This window comes from Citrus clementina, unplaced genomic scaffold (genome assembly GCF_000493195.1).
Source record: "Citrus clementina cultivar Clemenules unplaced genomic scaffold, Citrus_clementina_v1.0 scaffold_7, whole genome shotgun sequence".
NCBI lineage: Eukaryota > Viridiplantae > Streptophyta > Magnoliopsida > Sapindales > Rutaceae > Citrus > Citrus x clementina.
This window is the reverse complement of record NW_006262075.1, coordinates 15,206,017-15,226,801: the sequence shown is the minus strand read 5'-3', so window position 1 is coordinate 15,226,801 and position 20,785 is coordinate 15,206,017. Positions and strand designations below refer to the sequence as shown.

At 34.2% G+C, this 20,785-nt stretch overlaps 1 protein-coding gene and 1 pseudogene across 2 annotated transcripts; both read left to right on the top strand.

The window, feature by feature from the left end:
• Positions 1–99: 99 nt before the first annotated feature.
• LOC18036526 (tubby-like protein 8) lies at positions 100–4,033 on the top strand. 2 transcript variants are annotated; one of them, XM_024180639.1, is made up of 9 exons: positions 100–736; positions 817–922; positions 2,172–2,348; positions 2,427–2,482; positions 2,576–2,696; positions 2,836–2,922; positions 3,027–3,119; positions 3,330–3,397; positions 3,564–4,033. In XM_024180639.1, exons 1-9 carry the CDS (start codon positions 195–197, stop codon positions 3,637–3,639), a joined length of 1,326 nt encoding a protein of 441 aa, XP_024036407.1. In that variant the 5' UTR covers positions 100–194; the 3' UTR covers positions 3,640–4,033. The 2 variants fall into 2 exon arrangements, with proteins under 2 accessions (XP_024036407.1, XP_006427684.2); XM_006427621.2 differs by having other exon boundaries at positions 2,833–2,922.
• Positions 4,034–11,552: 7,519 nt separating this feature from the next.
• LOC18036824 lies at positions 11,553–17,395 on the top strand (annotated as a pseudogene).
• The last annotated feature ends 3,390 nt before the right edge of the window (positions 17,396–20,785 follow it).

Here is a 20,785-nt window from a genome sequence, read left to right as displayed (position 1 = left end):
GACGTGGCAGAATCATAGGAAGGGTCAAATTGCTTTGTAAATTGGGAGTAATATAAACACAAAAATTTACCAGTTCCCGAAGCAAATTTAAATCTTTCCCAAGAATATAAAATGTTTCCTGGAAACAACCCAACGGTTGAAAACAGCAACACTTTGCGTTTCCTTTCATTTTTCCTTCTCTTGCATGCTGCAAAATGACAGGCTTCAAGAAACCCACAGTTCCACATCAATCTTCGTACAATCCCCTCTATGTTAATCCCTTCACTGAACTAAAACACAATCGCAGCTGCTGTGAAGGTGGAGCTGGAGGAGGAGGAGAAGAGTCGGCCGTTTTCAGCGACAACAAAGAAAATGCAGAGCCAAACAAGAAGCAGAATGTTAACAATAATAACAACAATCATAAGCATATCGACAACAGTATCTTTAATAAAGATGGGGGTGACAGAGAAAATGCTGCTCCCAAAAATGGGTTAGCTCTGAAATCCTTGTCCACGAACCGGTGGTCTGGTGCTGATGTGCCCATCAGACAGGTTTCACATTTCAAGTCTTTATCTACTGAGAGAATCTTGAAGCCTTCATCTCTTGAGTTTTGCATGCAAATGAATGAGCCCGATAAGGCTTTTGGGTCCAGAGTTTGGGATCCTACTGAGTCTGAGAATTCGAGTTCTTTGAATATTTGGGACTACTCTGATTCTGAGGCAGCCCCTGCTTCTTCTTGGTCTACACTTCCTAATAGGTACACATTTTAAATACACTTTTGATTACTAATGGTTACGAAACCATTTTCTTGATTTGGTGGTGGTGGTGTTGTTGCAGGGCATTGTTGTCCAGGCCATTGCCATTGGACATTGGGAGATGTACTTGTGTAATTGTGAAGGAAGCATCTCCACATGGGGGTTTTCTTTACTCACTTTACACTTACGTGAGATTTTACTAATTTGTAAATAATTTTATCTTGGATTTTTTTAGAAGAATTGCATGCAACCGTCGCTGTTTATGCTATAATGATGTTTAATTTACTTGCTGTGTTTTGATTTTTCACTACTGGATATAGTTTGAATTTTACAGCATTTGTGGAGAAGAATTTAACTTAAAGGACCTAACATAAATTGATGTTAGGGTGTGATATTCTGGTTACTGAGTGTTAATTGACCATGACTTAATAAGCATTGATAAATGATAGCAAGTTAATTTGTATTGGACTATTTTGATGATCAGTAGGGCATGCCTGCTGTTCTGTTTTCTGCTGATAGGATGCATATTTCATAGTTTGTACTGAAGATATGTAGAATGGAACCAATGCTTGTTCATGTGATATACGGAACACATCTTTTTTTGATACCAAATACTGTTGAAGCCAAGTTCTTAATACAATGCTAACAAATCTAATGGACCTGACACCCAGAAATGCATATGACTGAGCCACAGTTCAAAGCCAGCAATGATGTTTCACATGTTTTAATATGTGGTGCTTTAATTCCTTCTACAAAATGTTTTAATATTATGCTAACTGCCTTCTTAAGGTTTACACTGATTTTTCTTTCATTGGAGGCATTTGATGAGATGGTTAAATTCTTTCATTCTTGTTTATTCAAAATATTGACTCTTTTTCTTTTAGGTTATTATCTAAGTTACTCAATTGTTGAAGGATGAATTCAAATGTCATTAGGGTAGATGTTTGAATTATTTGCAAGTTGTGTACTTTGAGACGATACTCTTCCACTTTTCATCAGTCTTCTTGAAGGCATCAGTGTCTTAACGACTCCAGTTGTTCGTTTTTTTATCTACTACTGAAATGGCCAGCTAAAAATTTGTTGTTTAAACAAGTTGCCACAGGATGCAGTCATTTCTATGGGGGGGGGGGGGGGGGCGGGGGGGGTACACATGCTGTAATCGCATGAGAGTAATTTCTGTTCTAATTAAATTTTGTGGTTCCCATGGCTTAGTAAACCTTGTAGTTTGATGGCTTATTGGATTTTTCTTGGCCTCATCCTAGGCTCTAGTCTCCTTCAATACCCATTTGCCAATGTGTTTGTCAGTGTATAGATGGACTAATGTTTTCTGTTGAAGGAACTACAATTAATGATTTAAGGCTATAAATTGTGCACAATTTCAGTTTACACAAGCCAATTTCTTCTCGGATCTTTTGACTCAACATTTAAATTTTGCAGGAAGGTCAGGGACGACAGAACAGAAAACTAGCTGTAGCTCAGCACAAGCGGTGTAAGGGAAAGTCAGAGTTTACAATAGCTCAGAATACAAGGGGAATAAAGTCGAATTCAGATGATAGTTTCATTGGGATGGTGACCTCAAATCTCATGGGTTCGAAATACCTTATAAGGGATCAGGTTCAATGCTGTAAATATTTTGTATTTTTATTGTGAATATTTTGTCAATAATTTTACTAACATGTATTTTGATTGCAGAGTAGCCGTCTCAGTTCAATTAAAAAGCAATCTAATCCGCTCCTTGCTGTTGTAACGTAAGCCAATCACCAACTGTGTGTGTGCTGTGTGTGTATTTTTGCTTTCACATAGTCTAAGTTTTTTTTTTTAAAAAAAATTTGTTTCAACAGATTCATTCCTACGATAGCCACTTGGACAGGAAGCTACAGAAGTATGCGGGCATATATACCCAAGCATCAGTCCATGCTATTGAAGAATAATACTACCCAGATCAGCTCAACAGATTCTAAGGTATCATAAGTCGTCAAACCATGAAGTAAATGATTACAACTATTGAAAATTTTTATAGTAGTTTCCTTGGTCTACTGTTTTCCATAGCCTCAAGTCCAGTCAGAATGATACTTGCATCTATTTTCTTCCATGTTAGCAGCCACATATTAACGGACTGCCCAAGGATTGGCAGGGAAAAGTGGATAAAGTTCACAAGCTTTCTTCGAGGATTCCTCATTATAATAATGTAAGTTCAATTAAGACAATAGCAGAGTCTTTCAGCCTTCATTTGTCTCTTCCTCCTTGAAATTCCTCTTTTTTCATTGTAAATTATTTGTTTTTCTTCTTCAGATTTCAAAGCAGTATGAGTTGGACTTTAGAGACAGGGGAAGAGCTGGACTAAGAATCCAAAGTTCAGTAAAGAATTTTCAGCTTATGCTGGAGGTATATTGCAATTTTCTGTTTAAAGTTCATTCATGCAGACATATGCAGTCATGTTTACACACATGTATACAGTAGGACTCGTGGAAAATATTGGCTTCCAAGGCCTTGAATATAGAAGAATTATCTTTTTGCAGATAGTGGGTTGCCCTAATATAGTGAATTGAGAAAAGATTTTGGTTTGTGATGGCTGACTTTATATGCTTTCCTTAGGAGAATGGGAAGCAGACGATTTTGCAGCTTGGTCGGGTGGGGAAGTCAAAATATGTGATGGATTTCAGGTAACTATAGCCTAACCATTAACCATTTCTCAGTCACATTGATCAAACAGCTCATGGCAATGAACAATAAATTATGCATGAACTTCTGTGGTAATATCAATAAATTATGCATGAATTTCTGTGGGAATATAAAACTAGTACTAAGAATACATCTTACCCTCTGCAGATATCCTTTGACTGGTTACCAAGCATTCAGCATTTGCTTGGCTTCGATTGATTCAAAGCTGTGTTGCACAATATGATCAATTTATGGTGATCTTCTCCAAGTTCAACCTCTGAACTCAATATTTTGCCTGCTAATTCCATTGGAACAAAGCTTTTGAGTAAATTATGGCAACCTTCTTGGAGTTCAAACTCTGAAATCAAGCTTTTGCCTTCTATCTGTATCTTGGTGCATGGCTGCCGGTGCTTCTATTAAAACGAGCTGAAAAATGACTCCTCCTTTTGTGTTTAGCCGAGGCTAAAACGGCAAGAAATTGACTTTTGTTGTTTAATAATCGGTTTTTCATTTTTCATTTTTCATTTGCATCTCATCCAACAGAATACTGCCTTACAATTTAGGTACCCACAAGACAAAAAATTGATCTAATGAGCCCTAGTGGCCGATATATGGTAAGCATTTGGACTCATGGTAAAATTATGTGACTTTATGTTACCAGTATTGAAATTGTAAATAAACCAAAGAGCATCATGATTTGCGTTTTTGAGCACCTTAATCCACTATCATTAGTACTTTAAAGATCATACAATATTCTTAGGTGATAGTGAATCATTGATTTCGCGACATCTGTAAGTCAATTGAATTCCTTTTTGTATATAAAAAAAAATTAAAATTTAATGTCTGACGTGCATGGGGCATCATATATTGTGGGACTGTGTTAATGACTTGAGCAAGGGTCAATTCTGGTAACGGCAAGAAGAAAATTATTTAATCATTTAGTAAAATTTATTTGGGTGAGGCTATTTGAACCCAATTTTTACTCTTTAAACCGTTCTTCTTTAGGACATCTCCAATGCTTAACACAAAAAATGTACATTTTTTACACCCAATTACTATTTCAGCTCTAACTCATTTACACCAAATTTTACACAAAAAAGAATAGTAAAATTTTTGGTGTGAAATGCTTCTCCAATGTAACACCAAAATGGTCTAATGAATAGTGTTGCACCAAATATGGTGCAACACTATTCATTACACCATATTTGGTGCTAGGAAAAAAAAGTTCCAAATATCCTTATTATTTTATCTTATTTACATATATGTCCTATTTTATATAATATTTTAAGTTATTATTATTATTTTTGTTATTTTTTAATTTCATTTTTTAATTTTTGAATATTATACTAATATTTTAAATAAAAAAATTCAACACAAAATTTAATAATAAAAATAAAATGTCAATAACATTAATTTCGAGAATTTCTTGCTCGACACAAACAAATCAAGGATAAAGAGGCTCACATTGCACTCCGAAATGCACTAATTGATCATTTATGGGATGAATTTAGTAATTCGAATAATTAGAATATTATTGTTATTGTATTGTATTTTTCTATATTAATGTAATGTTTAATTTTCATAATGTACTAATTTAGTTAATTAAATGCAAATTTAATAATTTTCTATATTTTTTTGTTAATCGATATAAAAATTACTTATTACTTAATTATCTATATTAATAGTAATATTTATTGTGTTAATTGAATTAATTCTTGAGAATTAAAGGAATAAAAATAAGAATATTCTTTTTGGTGTAAATAAGTTGGATATGAAATAGTACTTTGGTGTGAAAAAAAAATACATTTTTGGTGTTGGTGTTACACCAAAATGGTGTTATGCATTGGAGATGGCCTTAGTGTTACATTGGAGAAGTATTTTACATCAAAAATGGTGTAAAAGGTGATTTGGTGTTAGTTTTGGTGTCACATTGGAGATGACCTTATTCCATCATTATAATTGAAAACATCCATTTTTACTCAACAAAACCCTCTCATGTTCCAAAACTAACCATTCTCCATTCATCTTCTTCTCCTATGCATTTGTTTCCAAAAAAATGTTTCCACAAAAGTACAAACTAAATATGAAATTGCAGCAACCAGCAAGAATTTTGCCCAAAATTCTAGTACTTTTGGAGTGGGGGGGAAAAATTCTCTTCCTAATCTAACCCAAAAAATAATAAATATAGCAAATATCTTCCCAAATACAACAATGGATATAAGTTACAAAGATAACTATTTTGATAATTTTTTTTTTACCCCAACAGGAAAGTTAATGAGTTGATCAATTGCAAACATTTTTAAAATATGAAACTGGCGCCTTGAAAAGTATTAGTTCACCGGCAAATATTTTGGAACGGAAAGGAACGGTTGTGCATAATTGCTTTCTAGGAAAAATTGATTTTCTTATGGTAACCAAGAGACCATTTTTAATTTCAAGAGCATCTAAAATTGAATTAGGTATTAATAAATTATATAATTTCATGGAATAGAAATAGCATTCTTCTACCTTAACCAAAATCAATTTAATGAGAAATATACACACAAAGCAAATACAAGAGAGATAAGAAATAGAAAGAGAATGGTTTCGTAATTATATATGAGGATATTTTTGTGATATAAAATTTTATTATAAAATAAGTGTGAAGAGTATAAATATAGGTTCAAATAGTCTCACTCAATTTATTTTTAAATGTGCTATAAGTTTTAAAAGTGGATGTATGTATTCGATAAATTTTACTATTATTGCTATAAAAACATGTATATATAATTTTTTTTATTATGCATATATGATAATTGATAACTAAAATAAATATTTTTATTTTATTAATTTTAACTTGATTTTTTTATCTCAATATAATTGGTGATGATAATAATCTCTTTAAATTTAATCATTTTACTTGAATAAAGATAATTTTAAATTTTTATAATATATGTGAGGATATATATAGAATTATATTAATTATAAAATTAATTCTCAAAATTCAATTTTGAAAAGTTACTCTCTTTCTACCTTTCAAAATCTGCTGTAGTATCGAGTAGTTTTACCACAAGTGACTTTTAACAAAATTTCCTTGACACTAAAATTAATTTTTTTTTTACTTTTCAAATGATTTTTGACATAACAGGCTCAAACAAATATTTGAGTTATTTTGTAAACTACCAAAAACTCAAAACACACTATTACACTAACTGCAGCTTTGCAAGGGTCTCAATTTTGTTTATTTCAAATGTACTTACGATACTTTTTTATTATGGCTGCTATGTCTAAAGTCCTGTTAATGCATAAACTAAAGGTTACTGTTTATTTCAATCTGGAGGCTTTGGTTTTGGCGTAATCAAAACCTTCACAATGGTGTAACCAACAGCACGAGCCACATAGTGATAGGTATTAAGTGTCGTACTGAGGAAATTCAGAAGATTAACCAGAGCTTATTTGTTCCTGCTGACATGAAGGTTGAAAAACATTTTGGATGGGTGGCCCCAAGCTGGCCATGGTTTAAACTTAATACAGATGGAAGCCATAAAAGTTCTGGTTTATCTAGTGCTGGGGGCTTAATTCGAAACTGCGATGGAGAATGGATAATTGGTTTTGGCATGAATATTGGTGTTGGTTCCATAACTGGAGCTGAGCTATGGGGCCTTTACCAGGGATTATGCTTGGCGTGGAATATAGGAATTCGAAAGCTTCAAGTTGATGTTGACAGTCTTTGCGTTACTCAATTGGTGGCTAATGACAGTGTTAGGCCAAATGCGTATGCATCACTTATCAGGAGCATCAAGGATCTGTTGAACAGAGGCTGGCAAGTGCAGATCAAACATGCCTACAGAGAAACTAATTTTGCAGCTGACTTCCTGGCAAACTCTGCTCTATCCTTACCTGTTGGTCTGCACATTTTTAATTCTCCTCCTCCAGGGGCTGATTTATGGCTTCTGCATGATTGTACTGGGGTTTCATACCCTCGCACTGTTTTGGCTTAGCCTTTAGATAGGCTCGTTTTTGTACCCAAAAAAAAGGTTACTGATTACATTAGTGTTATTTTACTGATCACTATATATATTATTGCAAGCTTTTTGACCATATATATCAAATCATTTAACTGTGAATTTTGGTACCTCTCCAAAGCCACATGACATTGGCCAATCGATTAGTGCAAGTATTTAACTTGGTGGATCATTAAGTGAAGGAAATGGTGTGAAAAAAGTGAAGGAAGGTAAATTATTTCTCTAAAACTGCTCCCAAGTCTTTTTTTTCTTTTTTAGTTATTGAAGCCTAAGGCTTTTAGATTGAAATAAATTATTCATTATTGAGGATTCAATCGTGTGGTCTTACTTCTTCTGCATATAATTCATATAAGGACTACCCTTCACATATAATATAGAACGAATCCTTCATAATAATTTTTAAGATATGTTGTATGTAGCATTACTCCACACGAGAAATATAATTACTTCTGTTATTGGATAAACAACTAAAGACATATATAATCTATTTGAGATGGTAAAAATCTTGTATTAAAAGTAAGAGATTTAGAGATCGAACTCTACTCACATGAGTGTGTAAGGGATAAAGTTACAATTAAGCCAAACAATAGAGTAAAAACAAAAAAAACAAAAGGAAAAAGGAAACAAATAAATTAATAAGTGATTCTTTAATTTAAGTATTAGTAGAAAACATTTACTTCAACCACAAAATAGATGTACTAAGCATGTGTTTTAATCCTTGTCCGAAGCGTCAAGAAGGGCTTAGTGGATTGTGACCTTCTCCAAGACTTGGCCCAGATTCATCATCTATGTTTTTCTCATTATGAATTGCATTGATAGTTCCCATAGGGCTCGACAAACCGGGCTCTCTCTAGGGCTTGCCCTTGATTCATCGATATAATTGTCTCCCCCATTAACAAATTCATTGCCTGCTCCAGGACTGCTTGATACACCATGACCTTCTCCATGGCTACTGGCTAGGCCTAGATTCATTATCAGTGTCATCCACATTATGAGTTATATTGCTTGTTCCGTGAGGGCTTGACACACCATGGCCTTGGTAACTAATATAGGTGTATGCTGGCCTGCATGTGATAAGCATAATTTATTAACATATTTAACCTCTAATTGTTTATTTATTATTATTTTTATTTAATTGTTTTTGTTAATTAATTTACTTTTCTTGAAAATATAAATTAAAGATTAGGGAATAAAATTACTTAAAATAATTAAGATGGGAAAAAATTGAAGTTACTGGATTTTTACCTGACGGGCACATTATAGAAGCAGGGCCATTATCAATTTCTTTTCCAAATAAGCACGCGCGTGGGAAAGATAAATAAAAGCCTTTCCTTCTGGCATTTTTTAATTTAAAGGGCAAGGTCCTCAAAAAAAGAAAAAAAAAAAAAAAAGAGAAGAGCCAACCGCTTGAATTAATCTTCATGACTGGTTTTATGTACTCTTTTATTTCCAAATTAATTTTGTATAATTAAATTTTCTATATTAAAGTTAAGGATAAAACTCTTATCAATGAAATAAATTTTTTTTTATTCAGTTAATTCCCTACTTGTGTGCTTTAAAGTTTATGATTCTTGTTTCACATGATTATCTGAATGTTGTTAAATCATTTCACCAATTCTATCATGCATTATTGATTGTTAGGATTTATATTTGATTTAATCAATTTTTGGATTTATAAAGTTTATATGTGATTATCATTGATTCAGTGTCCTTCATTAAATTATTTACACAAATTGATTAGGAAAAATTTTAACTTTTTGTTATTAAATATGTTTACGTAGATACTTAGATATCATGCTATTAAGTAGAAAAAGAACCTACACAAAATTAATTTTAATTGGGCTTAATTGTTATATTTATGAGTAGATATAGATTAGTTCCAAATTTTTTCTCTAAAACTGGAAATTGATTGGTAATTAGATAATTATTAAGTTAAACTTTGGTAGATTTTGAAACCCTGGTAACTTTAATATCTTGAATTCTCGTATTAATTTACTTGTCTTTAATTTGATTGCATCTTTAGTTTAAATCTATTTATACAAAATATTTTCTTTTCAACTATGGTAGAGTTATAATCAGTTTAGATAAAATTTTACTTTCTTAAAAATTGACAGTCTTTGTGAGTTCGACTTTGTTACTCTAGTCTATACTTGCGAGTTTATTAAAATTTACACAATGAATTTTTAGCACAGTGCCGGGGGATTGTTTGGAAAATTAGTTTAACTTTGATTGATTTAATTTTGCTTCGAAGCATGTTTTAGGTTAACACCAAAAGAAAAAAAAAAACTTTTCTGTTTGCATGCGTTGGCTTCATTTGTTTGTTTGTTTGTTTGTTTTTTTTTTTTTTTACGTTTGTCTTTCTTTGGCCATTTGCTTTCCACGAATTAGTGCTTTTGGTTTATTAATTAGGGGTGGGCACGGTTCGGATTGAAATTAAGCAGAATCGATTTAAATCGGTTATTTTATAAAAAGAACCGAATAAGAACTGAACTCAATAAAAAACTGAACATAAACGAATCTTTTTAGATTGTTTTGGTTCGGTTTTTTCGAATAAGAACTAAACTCAATAAAAAATTGAACATAAATCGATTTAGATCGGTTATTTTAGAAAATTTTATTATAAAATAATATTTCAGATCTATTTTAGTAAATTCACGATATTTAGGGTTATTATATAAAAAAGTCTAAAACTCTAGGCTGTTAATTCAAACTTATTCTAATAAACATCATTATTAAAAAAACCTTTGTTTCGTTCATTTTTCAATTTTTAACATTTTCACTTCGTTAGATATTAGCTATCATGAAAATAATAGGGAATAAGTAGTATTTATTAATTTCAAGAAAGAAGAAACTAGTAATCTCCCTTTTCAATATAGTTTATTATAATCTAATTTTGATTCAAGATTTACAATGTTTCATTTCATAAAATTTATACAGATAAATAAAGAGTAATGCTAGTTTATTTAAAATTGGTTCACAAAATTTTGCTTCAATTAAAAGAAAAGACCGAGTAATTTTTTTTTTCCAATCCACACACCCTAACCCCATCCAACCACACAAACAAACAAAAATTTAAATAATTTTTCCCTACAAGATTGGTAAGAGGCCACGAGGGGCAATTGGTCCCTTGACCTCAACTGGACTATCCTAATTTTCGAACACAACTGTCTTTTAGTTTATTTACAATAGTGAAGGATAATAAAATGGATTGATCTTTCACGTCTTTCTTGCTTGTGTGAAAAGCCAAAAATACATATGATGTTAGTTAGCTACTCAATTTGTATTTTACACACTTCATCATAGTAGCATTACTTGAGAATTAACTTGCCAAAAAGCAAAAGTAACAATTATATAATCCATGATTTTAGGGATAAATTCCAATTGTCCCACTAATCTTTAGATAAAGAGAACTCATCAACTTTGATTGTTGCAGAAGAAATGAAATGACGCAAAAATGAAGTTAGAATTACTCAACAAGATTAATAAGTTCTGTCTTCGCTAGCCTAAGATCAAGTCAATCTTATAGCAGTGAAGCGATATCTACATACCTAACTAGATAATTATAAATTGAAGAGCAGGCTTGAAAATTCCAATCCTTTATGATTTTATTCTCAAATTTCCATTCAATATATCGATCTTCATTGTACATATTTATTTACTTGGGACGAGAATTTGCGTGCATAATAATGATCTTTAAAATTCAATTATTAATATGTGACTAAAAACTTGCAGTATTACAGTACTGTTTGTTGTGTTCTAGATCTAGTCAATCTTGTGGCTTGAAAGATACAAAGAATAAGAAGAAACGAAAAGCAAATTAAGAAACCCAACATATAGATCGACTTAATAACAAAACTGGAACACATGATAATTAATTAAAGGGATTTCATAAGTAAAGGTAAAAGTGATAAGAACTTTAAAATTCTTCTGCTTGACTTAAAGAATAAAATAAAATTTCAAATCCAACATGTACTTAACGCAACAGGGGCCAGAAAGGGTATTGCCTTCCAACTCAACATAATGATTACAGCTCTTTCTATAGTGTGTGTGTGTGTGTGTTGGCTTAGCTTTTTGAGCATCCTGCTTATCTATATATATATCATATCTGTAGTTGATTCATTCCCTAAAGGACTAGTTATATAATCAAATAAAAATGACGGGTAGCAACGAAACCACAAAAGCGCAAGGGCAGGGCAATGAGGGTGATAAAACTTCGAATGCAAAAGGTAAGTTAATTAAGGAAATTCGCTGGCTGATATTAAGAATTTTTTATTTTTTTTTTTGGGTTGAATGAATTGTTAATTGCCGTACGTTCGATAATTGATGGACAGATCAGAAGATAAAAACTGATATTGATAGCGTCATGCAAGTTACGAGGTATATACTGAAGAATGATTGGAAAGATTTAGAAGAATACATAATGAGCAAGACTTCAAATACCTTGACCGACAAAATTACCGGTGGATTGTCCATTTTTGATCTTATTGTTAACTCAGATGCGCCCCCTATGTTTTTAGACAAGCTTGTATCAAAAGTCCATCAAAATTTCTTACAAGAATGGGTAAGTAATGAAGGCAATGCATGTATGGTGCATGCTGCTACTGGTGGAAAGTCAAAGTTGATCGAAATCCTTATGCGTTACAACGCAAATTTGCCAAACGTAAGGGACAAATCAAAATTACTTCCTATTCATAAAGCAGCGCAACTTGGCCAAAGGGACACTGTTCGTTATCTACTCTCAAAGACTACAGAACACTTGGATGGCCATGATTGGAGTACCCTGCTTAAAGATCTGATTAATTGTAATCTCTTTGGTAAGTATTACAGTGTAGAACCCTATATAGTAATTTTACAATAAGGGATTCTTTATTTTTTTAAAGTAAATGATAAGTTAAAAGAAAAAAAAAATACAAATTCTAATGCAATATTTTGTCTTATAGTGTGTTGAATTTTTTTAATCTTTTAGCATAATCATGGCTTTAATATGATCGGCAATTATTGATTGGAAGCTCACTATATATATATATGTGTGTGTGTGTGTGTGTCTCTCTCTCTCTCTATATATATATATTTGCTCATTTTAACAAAATAATGATACTACTAAAATATAAAAAAAGAATAAATTTCAATACGTTGGAGTTTTTTTTTATGTTAGGGTATTGAGATCTATATTTTCTTATATTTTAGTGGCTTACTCACTTTATTAAAATGAGAATATTCTCATTATGTATGTATAAATTAAAGTTTGGACCTTTTTTTTTGTTATCATTTTACAATACTGTAGAATTCGTTTCAATAATATAAACTCATCATGCATTTTAATGAAGTACAAAATTCATCTATTGAAAAATTTTCATATATATATGTGTGTGTGTGTGTTAAGTGGGGGAATGACTTTTACAATATTTTAAAATCATTTACAACATTGTAAAAGTCTTTCCTGTACTAAAATACGGAATTTTCGTATTGGAAAATTTTCGTGTACATATAAATTTGTACAGACATCCGCTTTTATAACTTTGTAAATACCGAGTCCACAGGTAATTTTGTGCAAACATATAGGTATGTACATATTAAGCAATTTAATTCATTGTATTCTTTTACAGATATAGCTCTTAATTTATTGAAGGAATATCCAGAGATAGCTCGTGGAGAAATTGCTGACACTGGAAAAATTTTAGAGTTATTGAGTAAAAGGCCTAAGGCGTTTGCAAGCGGGAGCCGACTTGGATTCTGGAAAGGCTTACTGTATCGATGTTCGCCTTGTTCAAAACCTTTTCTAATTAAAGTTGCTCTACTTTTTTATTTGGTTCAATTACATCTAAGTAGACATATTAAAAACTAAAAAACAGAACAATGATAAACCACAACCTTTTTGTGCAAACTATATAACATAATTAGATTGATGGAATAAAAATATGAAAGTGTGATGATAAAAAAAATTAACTTGTGGGTCATGTGACATATCTCTCCATAAATTATAATATGTCTTTAAATTGTAATAATTTAAATGCTATATCAATTTATTAAAATAATTAAAATAAAGAGTTTGTACCTTTAACATTACTTAATTAGAAAATCTCATATTACTTAGATTGGAATTTTCTATGTCCTATAGTTTAACACATGTGAACCGATACAAAAATTAAAACATATATTGAGGTCTTTTGGATAATTTCACCAGTAAAATCATTTAGGCTCAAAGCTTACAATAATACAGGTTAATTTAAAATAAATCTAGCTTATCTAAGTTTTCCAACTGACCTTCCTTTCTCTTTACTTTTGTGTATTTGAAGGGATTCCTGCACAAGAAGAGTATGGTCCTCACCCTCACCTTCACTCTGAGAATGCAGATGGAGACCTGGAGAAGCAGCTCAGTGAAACATCCCCTTTTGCATTTGGTTTGTATATCTCGTACTTCTATCTAAATCCTTATGAGCATTTTATGACATACCAAATTTTATTTTGATTCACACCATCTTACCATCCACTTTATGAATAACACATCATTTTTAGAAAAAAAAAATTAGGATAAAGTCACTCGGGATAAAAAAAGCAGAATAACATTTGAGATATCTAGTTTTTCATTAAGTCTGTGTATGTGTATGCTGAAGGAAAAATTTATTATCGTGAGGTATATCATATATGCTGATGGATAAATTTTTCATTCAGCTAATAACTTATTGTTTATTTTTACAGGTTCTTTGCATAAAAAATTAAAGACTGTGCTCTGGAACAGCCTCACGCGGATAGGTAATTAAGTATTGAAGACGTGCTCTTAAATAAATTGAGAAATTTTTTTATGAACATTAATATTGTTTAATTGTTAATAATTTAATTAGAGTTGAATATATGGATGGCAGCCCCGAGCATAAAATCGATACGTAATACAAAGTTAGCACATAAGCAAACACTTGAGATATTAAGGATCATATGTGTGGGAGCGGTAGATATTGCGACTGCAGCAAAAGAAACTGAAAATGTATTGAAGAAGCCCATGTTCACTGCTGCAAAATTTGGAATTTACGAGATTGTCATGGAAATTATTATCTCTTATTTCCCTTGGTCATTATCATTCAGTAATGAAGATGGAGATGACATATTCCATGCTGCAGTTAAACATCGCCAAGAAAATGTTTTTAATATCATATTTAATATGCCAAAAGCTCAGACATTTTTTGTGGCCGACATCGATGTAAAAGGGGTCAACATCTTGCACTCAGCTGCAAGGTCGGTACCTTCAAGTGAAGTCTCTGGTGCAGCATTGCAGATGCAGAGGGAGTTGCAATGGTTCAAGGTATATTAATTAGTTAATATATAATTCTAGTATATACATACCATTTTATATAATTAATCATGCAATTATATGTTAACTTGATTATATATGCTAACTCAGGCTGTGGAAAATTATGTTCATCCAACCTTACAAGATCAGTTAAATGATGAAGATAAAACACCAAGAGAGTTGTTCACTGAAGAACACAAGGGGTTAGTCAAAGAAGGTGAAAAATGGATGAAGGACACCGCTCAATCGTGCTCACTTGTTGATAGGTCCCAGTCAGAGACAGCCAATGATCACGCGTAGCACAAGTGATATTTTTCTAATTATGGCGAGAAAGGACCAAATAATTGTTGTTTTAGAATTCTCCATGCTTTTATTCATATTCTGGAGCTTATTTATAATAACAAGACTTTGGTTTCCATCCTACAACTACGGCTAAATAAACGAATAAAACAACTTAGCTAAGAATTTGAAGTAAATAACAATCTTAAAGGAACTATGTTTAAATATAAATTCTCCATCAATACGGCTTGATGTCGTAAAGCCTTCCCGCTGGATCCTTGAAGAGTCCTTGAAGGAGTCAAGAGATACGTCCACGTGATGCCCACCTCATGCATGGCTTGCATGGTTGCTTGCATGTGCCCATGCATATTCTTCATATTTGCTGTTGGGTTTTGCTTCTCGTTGGGACTTGCGTATGCTCTTATCATCACCCCCTCCTCGAAAAGAACCCTTGTCCCCAAGGTTTACTGAAGGAAACCGCTGATGGATCATTGTTGTGTCTTCCCCTGTTTCACTCTCAAGTTTTGTCGTTGCTGCAGATTCTTCATGTATGTTGTCTTCGTCTTCGGCTTCAAGGATTAACAACTGTGGTTTTGTGCACTTATGACCTGCAGTGAATTTATCATTACAATTAAAGCACAAGCCTTGAGCTCTTCGCCTTTGCATCTCCTCCCAAGAAAGCTTTTTAATTGGTACTGTTGGTGAAGCGCAGTTGTTGAAGATTTGTGGTGGCGGTGAGCGGCTGAAATCCGGTGATCTCACCAGCCTCTTCTGTCGTTGCAATTGTTCATCTCTCATTCTTGCCAAACTGATCGCTTCCTTAAGAGTTCTCGGTCTGAACAGCTGGATTTCCTCAGATATCTCAGGTTTCAATCCTCCCATGAATGTGCCGACAAGAGCCTTTTGAGTCCACCCTTGAACCCGGTTGCCAAGCCTCTCAAATTCTTTCTGGTAATCTCGAAGAGTGCCGGTTTGCTTGACCCTAGATAGCGCCTCGTCGAAGTCCTCGCAATCGGTTGGCCCAAACCTCGCCCATAGCTCCTCCATGAAGATTTCCCAAGTAACGTCTCGTCCTTCCTCTTGATAAGATTTCCTAAGCCACTGCCACCATTGGTTAGCTTCTCCCTCCAAGTGGAATGAAGCCAAGACAACTTTTTGGTCTTCTGTTGACCCTTGGTATTCGAAGAATTGATCGACGCGGTTGAACCACTCGGTGGGGTCGTTGCCGGCATAACGTGGGAACTCCAATTTTGCCACTCTTGATTGAAACTGCTGCCGTCTGCCATCCTTGTCTTCTCGGTTTGGTCGCGATGTTTCTATGTTGTTGTTGATGCTAGGTGCGTCTTTGGATGTATGGAAAGACTCTGCAAGTTTGCTCAAGGTTTCTTCAATGTGAGCCAACTTGTCGTTAACTCCTAACTCCATGCGCTGCATTTTATCTTGCATCTCCCCGAGCTCCGTTTCTACCCGTTCGATGCGTTCCTTGTTGGTTGTCATCCTTGCCTAGCTCTGATACCAATTGATAGGTCCCAGTCAGAGACAGCCAATGATCACGCGTAGTACAAGTGATATTTTTCTGCTTATGGCGAGAAAGGACCAAATAATTGTTGTTTTAGAATTCTCCATGCTTTTATTCATATTCTGGAGCTTATTTATAATAACAAGACTTTGGTTTCCATCCTACAACTACGGCTAAATAAACGAATAAAACAACTGAGCTAAGAATTCGAAGTAAATAACAATCTTAAAGGAACTATGTTTAAATATAAATTCTCCATCAATACGGCTTGATGTCGTAAAGCCTTCCCGCTGGATCCTTGAAGAGTCCTTGAAGGAGTCAAGACATACGTCCACGTGATGCCCACCTCATGCATGGCTTGCATGGTTGCTTGCATGTGCCCATGCATATTCTTCATATTTGCTGTTGGGTTTTGCTTCTCGTTGGGACTTGCGTATGCTCTTATCACTTGTAGCTACACTCGTAATCACAATAGCCTTTGCTGCAGCTATCACCGTACCAGGTGACAGCGACAGTAGAGGAATGCCCAATTACTTGCATGAACCATCTTTCACAATTTTTGGAATTTCAAACGCCCTTGCACTCTTTTCATCTGTGTGTTTCGGTGTTGATGTTCCTGGGCATCCTCACTTCACGTTTCTCAGAAGAAGATTTTCTCGTGTCCCTGCCCAAAAAATTAATCATTGGCCTCATCACCTTGTTCTTTTCAATTGCAAGCTTGATGGTTGCATTTGCTGCGACAGTCTACATAGTTCAGTTTCATCAATGGAAATGGGTCATTATTCCAATGGGTCTGCTTGGTTGTCTACCTGTCTACTTATTTGCAACCCTACAGTTTCGACTATTGGTTGAAGTGCTTTTTTCCACTTACGGCCCCGGTATTTTTAAGCCACTAAACTATTTAAGAATGTAACTTTCAATTCGAGACAATTGGTGTTGTTATTATAATTATTTTAATGTTAAGAAGAAGCTCGCTACCTAGTGCGAGGTCTCGTCTAATAAGAAATTCAAATAAAACTCTAATGACTAATAGCACCCTTTTTTTATTTATTTATGGAATAATAAATTCCTATCTGTTAGCTTTTTATTTTTCTAATTTTTCCTTTGCTGCTGACCTTTTCATGTCGTCATAATTCATAACCTCTAGTTCTCTGGGTGGATATTTCAATCTTGTTGATCGTTCATAATTCGAACCCTCCTGCGCTATTAATGTTTGTTTCCAACAAGAAACAATTAGTTCAGTTTCATAGATGTAATTGATCCCATCTCATCAAATTGATATTGAGAAACAGAAATCTGTTTTTGTCCATACCATAAAAATATGTGGGGACGAAGGCAAGAGAGTGGCTTAGTGGTCTTAACCACACACAAAGGACAAGACTTTCATCATCCACGCATTCTAGCGAGCTTGCTTATCTCTTGCTGCATTGGTTTATCTGTTTTCTAGTTTCTACAATACCATTAACGCTAGCTACCAAAGATGTATGTCTTCCTGATTATAAGATTCAATATTAGCATCAATATTTGTGGAACAATAAATAAATAATTAAGCCAACGAAATCTCAGTACTGGATTTATTTTTCAAATTTCTTTCTTGAGCAATATATAAGCCTATTTATGCTTAAGGTTTATAATTGTGTTCGATTTCTTTGTTTGGTTGCGCTTGGTTAAGATGGTAATTATTGTTGAGTCCTTCTGAGTGACACATGGATAATGAGAGAAATTTTATTTTTTCAGGAGAAAAAGATAAGGGACGTGAGAACAGAAAATACAAACTCATGAATTCCAACAGTCAAAAACATTAGCAACTAAATGAAATTGAGAACTCAAAGCTATAAATGAAGAATGTGGTAACTAATAAGCCTAGCCGGTGCCACCAAGGACACTCTTGAGCTTCTTCACTGTAGCATCGTCAAGGAAATTGGTCTGCTCCACCAATTTGGGTAGGTTTATATAGAGCTTGTACATAAGTGGGTTTTGCTGCAATTTCCAGAAATGTACATGGAGGATTTTAATAAGTCAAAAAAAAAAATAAAACAAAACATTTGATTGTGTTTGAGCTAAGTGAGTGCAGGAAACAGATTTGATTAGGGTATATGGTATGGTGAGTATATGAGTGGTGACTGATGATTCTTCGGCATGGAAAGAGTTCAGACAACCGACAGTGTGAAACTGACAATTGAATGATAATTGTAAGTTATGCCTCCAAAATCAAGTTTAATGTTCGAAGTGGTCTCAAATATGGGTGACAGGTTGAATCATTGGTCATCAGTGGCTGGGAAATGTTATATTTCAAATACACCTGGAGAAAGCTGAGGGAAAGGTCCCGGGACAGGCTGCCAAGGTAGTGCTCACCAAGGAAACAACAAGCAGTGTGGGCGATGGCGATGCAGTAAATTAATGAGATTTTAGTTAAAAACTTTCTTTAGTCAATGTATACGATTAACTGAGGCAGCAGAGCAGGACTATGAGAAAATAGAAGCTAATTAAAAAAATTGCACAACTTTCAGATGGTGGGTAGTTTTGCTGTGATCGAAGTAATTCCTTGTTTGCGTGGTTTCGCGCAGTACAGGTTCTAATCTAGAGAATTACATTTTTCCATTGCTTTCTGTTAGGAAATTGGTGGGTGAAGCAGGATCACAGCTAAAGTAAAATTGGAAGAAAATAAAGAACAAGCACAAAAGAGGACACCAGAAATTACGTGGTTCGGCTTTTAGCCTACGTCCACGGGCGAAGACAGAGGGAAATATTTTACTAGTGAAAAGAAGTTACAAGTATTGTAATATTTTAACTCATTACCCAAAACTCCAATACACCCAAACTCTCAAATCACTATAACAAGAGCTTGTAATTTTAAGCTCTCTAAACTCTCTCTCAAAATGCCTTTCACAAATTTTTGGATGCGCAAATCGAAATGGGAGCTCTCCCCTTTTATAGCCAAAATTGGCTATTAAAATAATTTTTTTTTTTCACCGCCATTGAATGTCAAAGTTTCTTCTCTTTCCTTCTTCAAGAAATGCTGCTGCTGCTACCAACTTTCTTCTTCTTTGAACAACATTATACTGACCATCTAGATGGCTGTTTCATCTAGATGGCCACCTTATTTGACATTTCTCCCACTTGGAGATTAGATTGAGAATCAATCAATCTCCACACCATCCTTTCTGCTTCGCCATAATCATGTTGCCTACGTTTCTGCTAGGCCACAAGAGGATCTACTCCAGATAAACTTATCAGTATTTATCGGCTTGGTCAAAACATCTGCTAGGTTCTCTTTGGTATGGATTTTCTGTAAATCCACACTTCCATCTTCCACTACTTCTCGAACGAAGTGATACTGGACTCCTATGTGCTTTGTCCTGGAATGAAAGGCTGGATTCCTTGCAATGTGCAAGGCACTCTGACTGTCACAAAACACAGGAATTTTCTCTTGTCCGTGCCCGAGCTCCTCCAATAACCTTTGTATCCAAATAGCTTCCTTGCAAGCTTGTGTAGCTACCATGTACTCTGCTTCTGTTGTAGATAAAGCCACAACGGTCTGCAGTTTCGAAACCCAGCTTACAGCTGCTCCTGCAAGTGTAAACATATCCCCTGACAGTAAACTCTGATCCTCCATAACATAATGCAACATCTGAGGTTCTTCTAATGTATTTTAGAATCCTCTTCACAACTATCCAATGCTCTCCACCAGGATTTGCCATGTATCGACTGACTGCTCTCACTGCTTGTGCAATGTCCGGTCTTGTACATATCATAGCGAACATTAAACTTCCCACTGCTGATGCATACGGTACTCGAGACATCTCCTTCCTCTCCACTTCATTGCTAGGACACATACTTGAGGATAATTAGAAATTAACAGGAAGTGGGGTAGAAATTGACTTACAATCTTGTATGTTGAAGCGTCGCAAGATTTTCTTCAAGTAATTTTTCTGCGAAAGCCAAATCTTCCTGTTATTTCTGTCTCGGTGTATTTGCATCCCTAGAATCTTGTTTGCTGGTCTCAAGCCCTTCATTTCAAACTCCCTAGCCAACTGTGCCTTCAATTCTTGGATTCGATCTTTGTTGGGACCTGCTACCAACATGTCATCCACATACAACAGCAAAATAATGAAATCATTATCTTCAAACCTCTTGTAATATGCACAATGGTCTGAACTAAGTCTGTTGTATCCAAGGCTCATTATGAATGAATCAAATCTCTTATACCAACACATCGGCACCTGTTTGAGACCGTAAAGAGATTTGTTCAACCTGCAAACCAAGTTCTCCTTTCCTGTTTCTGCAAAACCTTCTGGTTGGA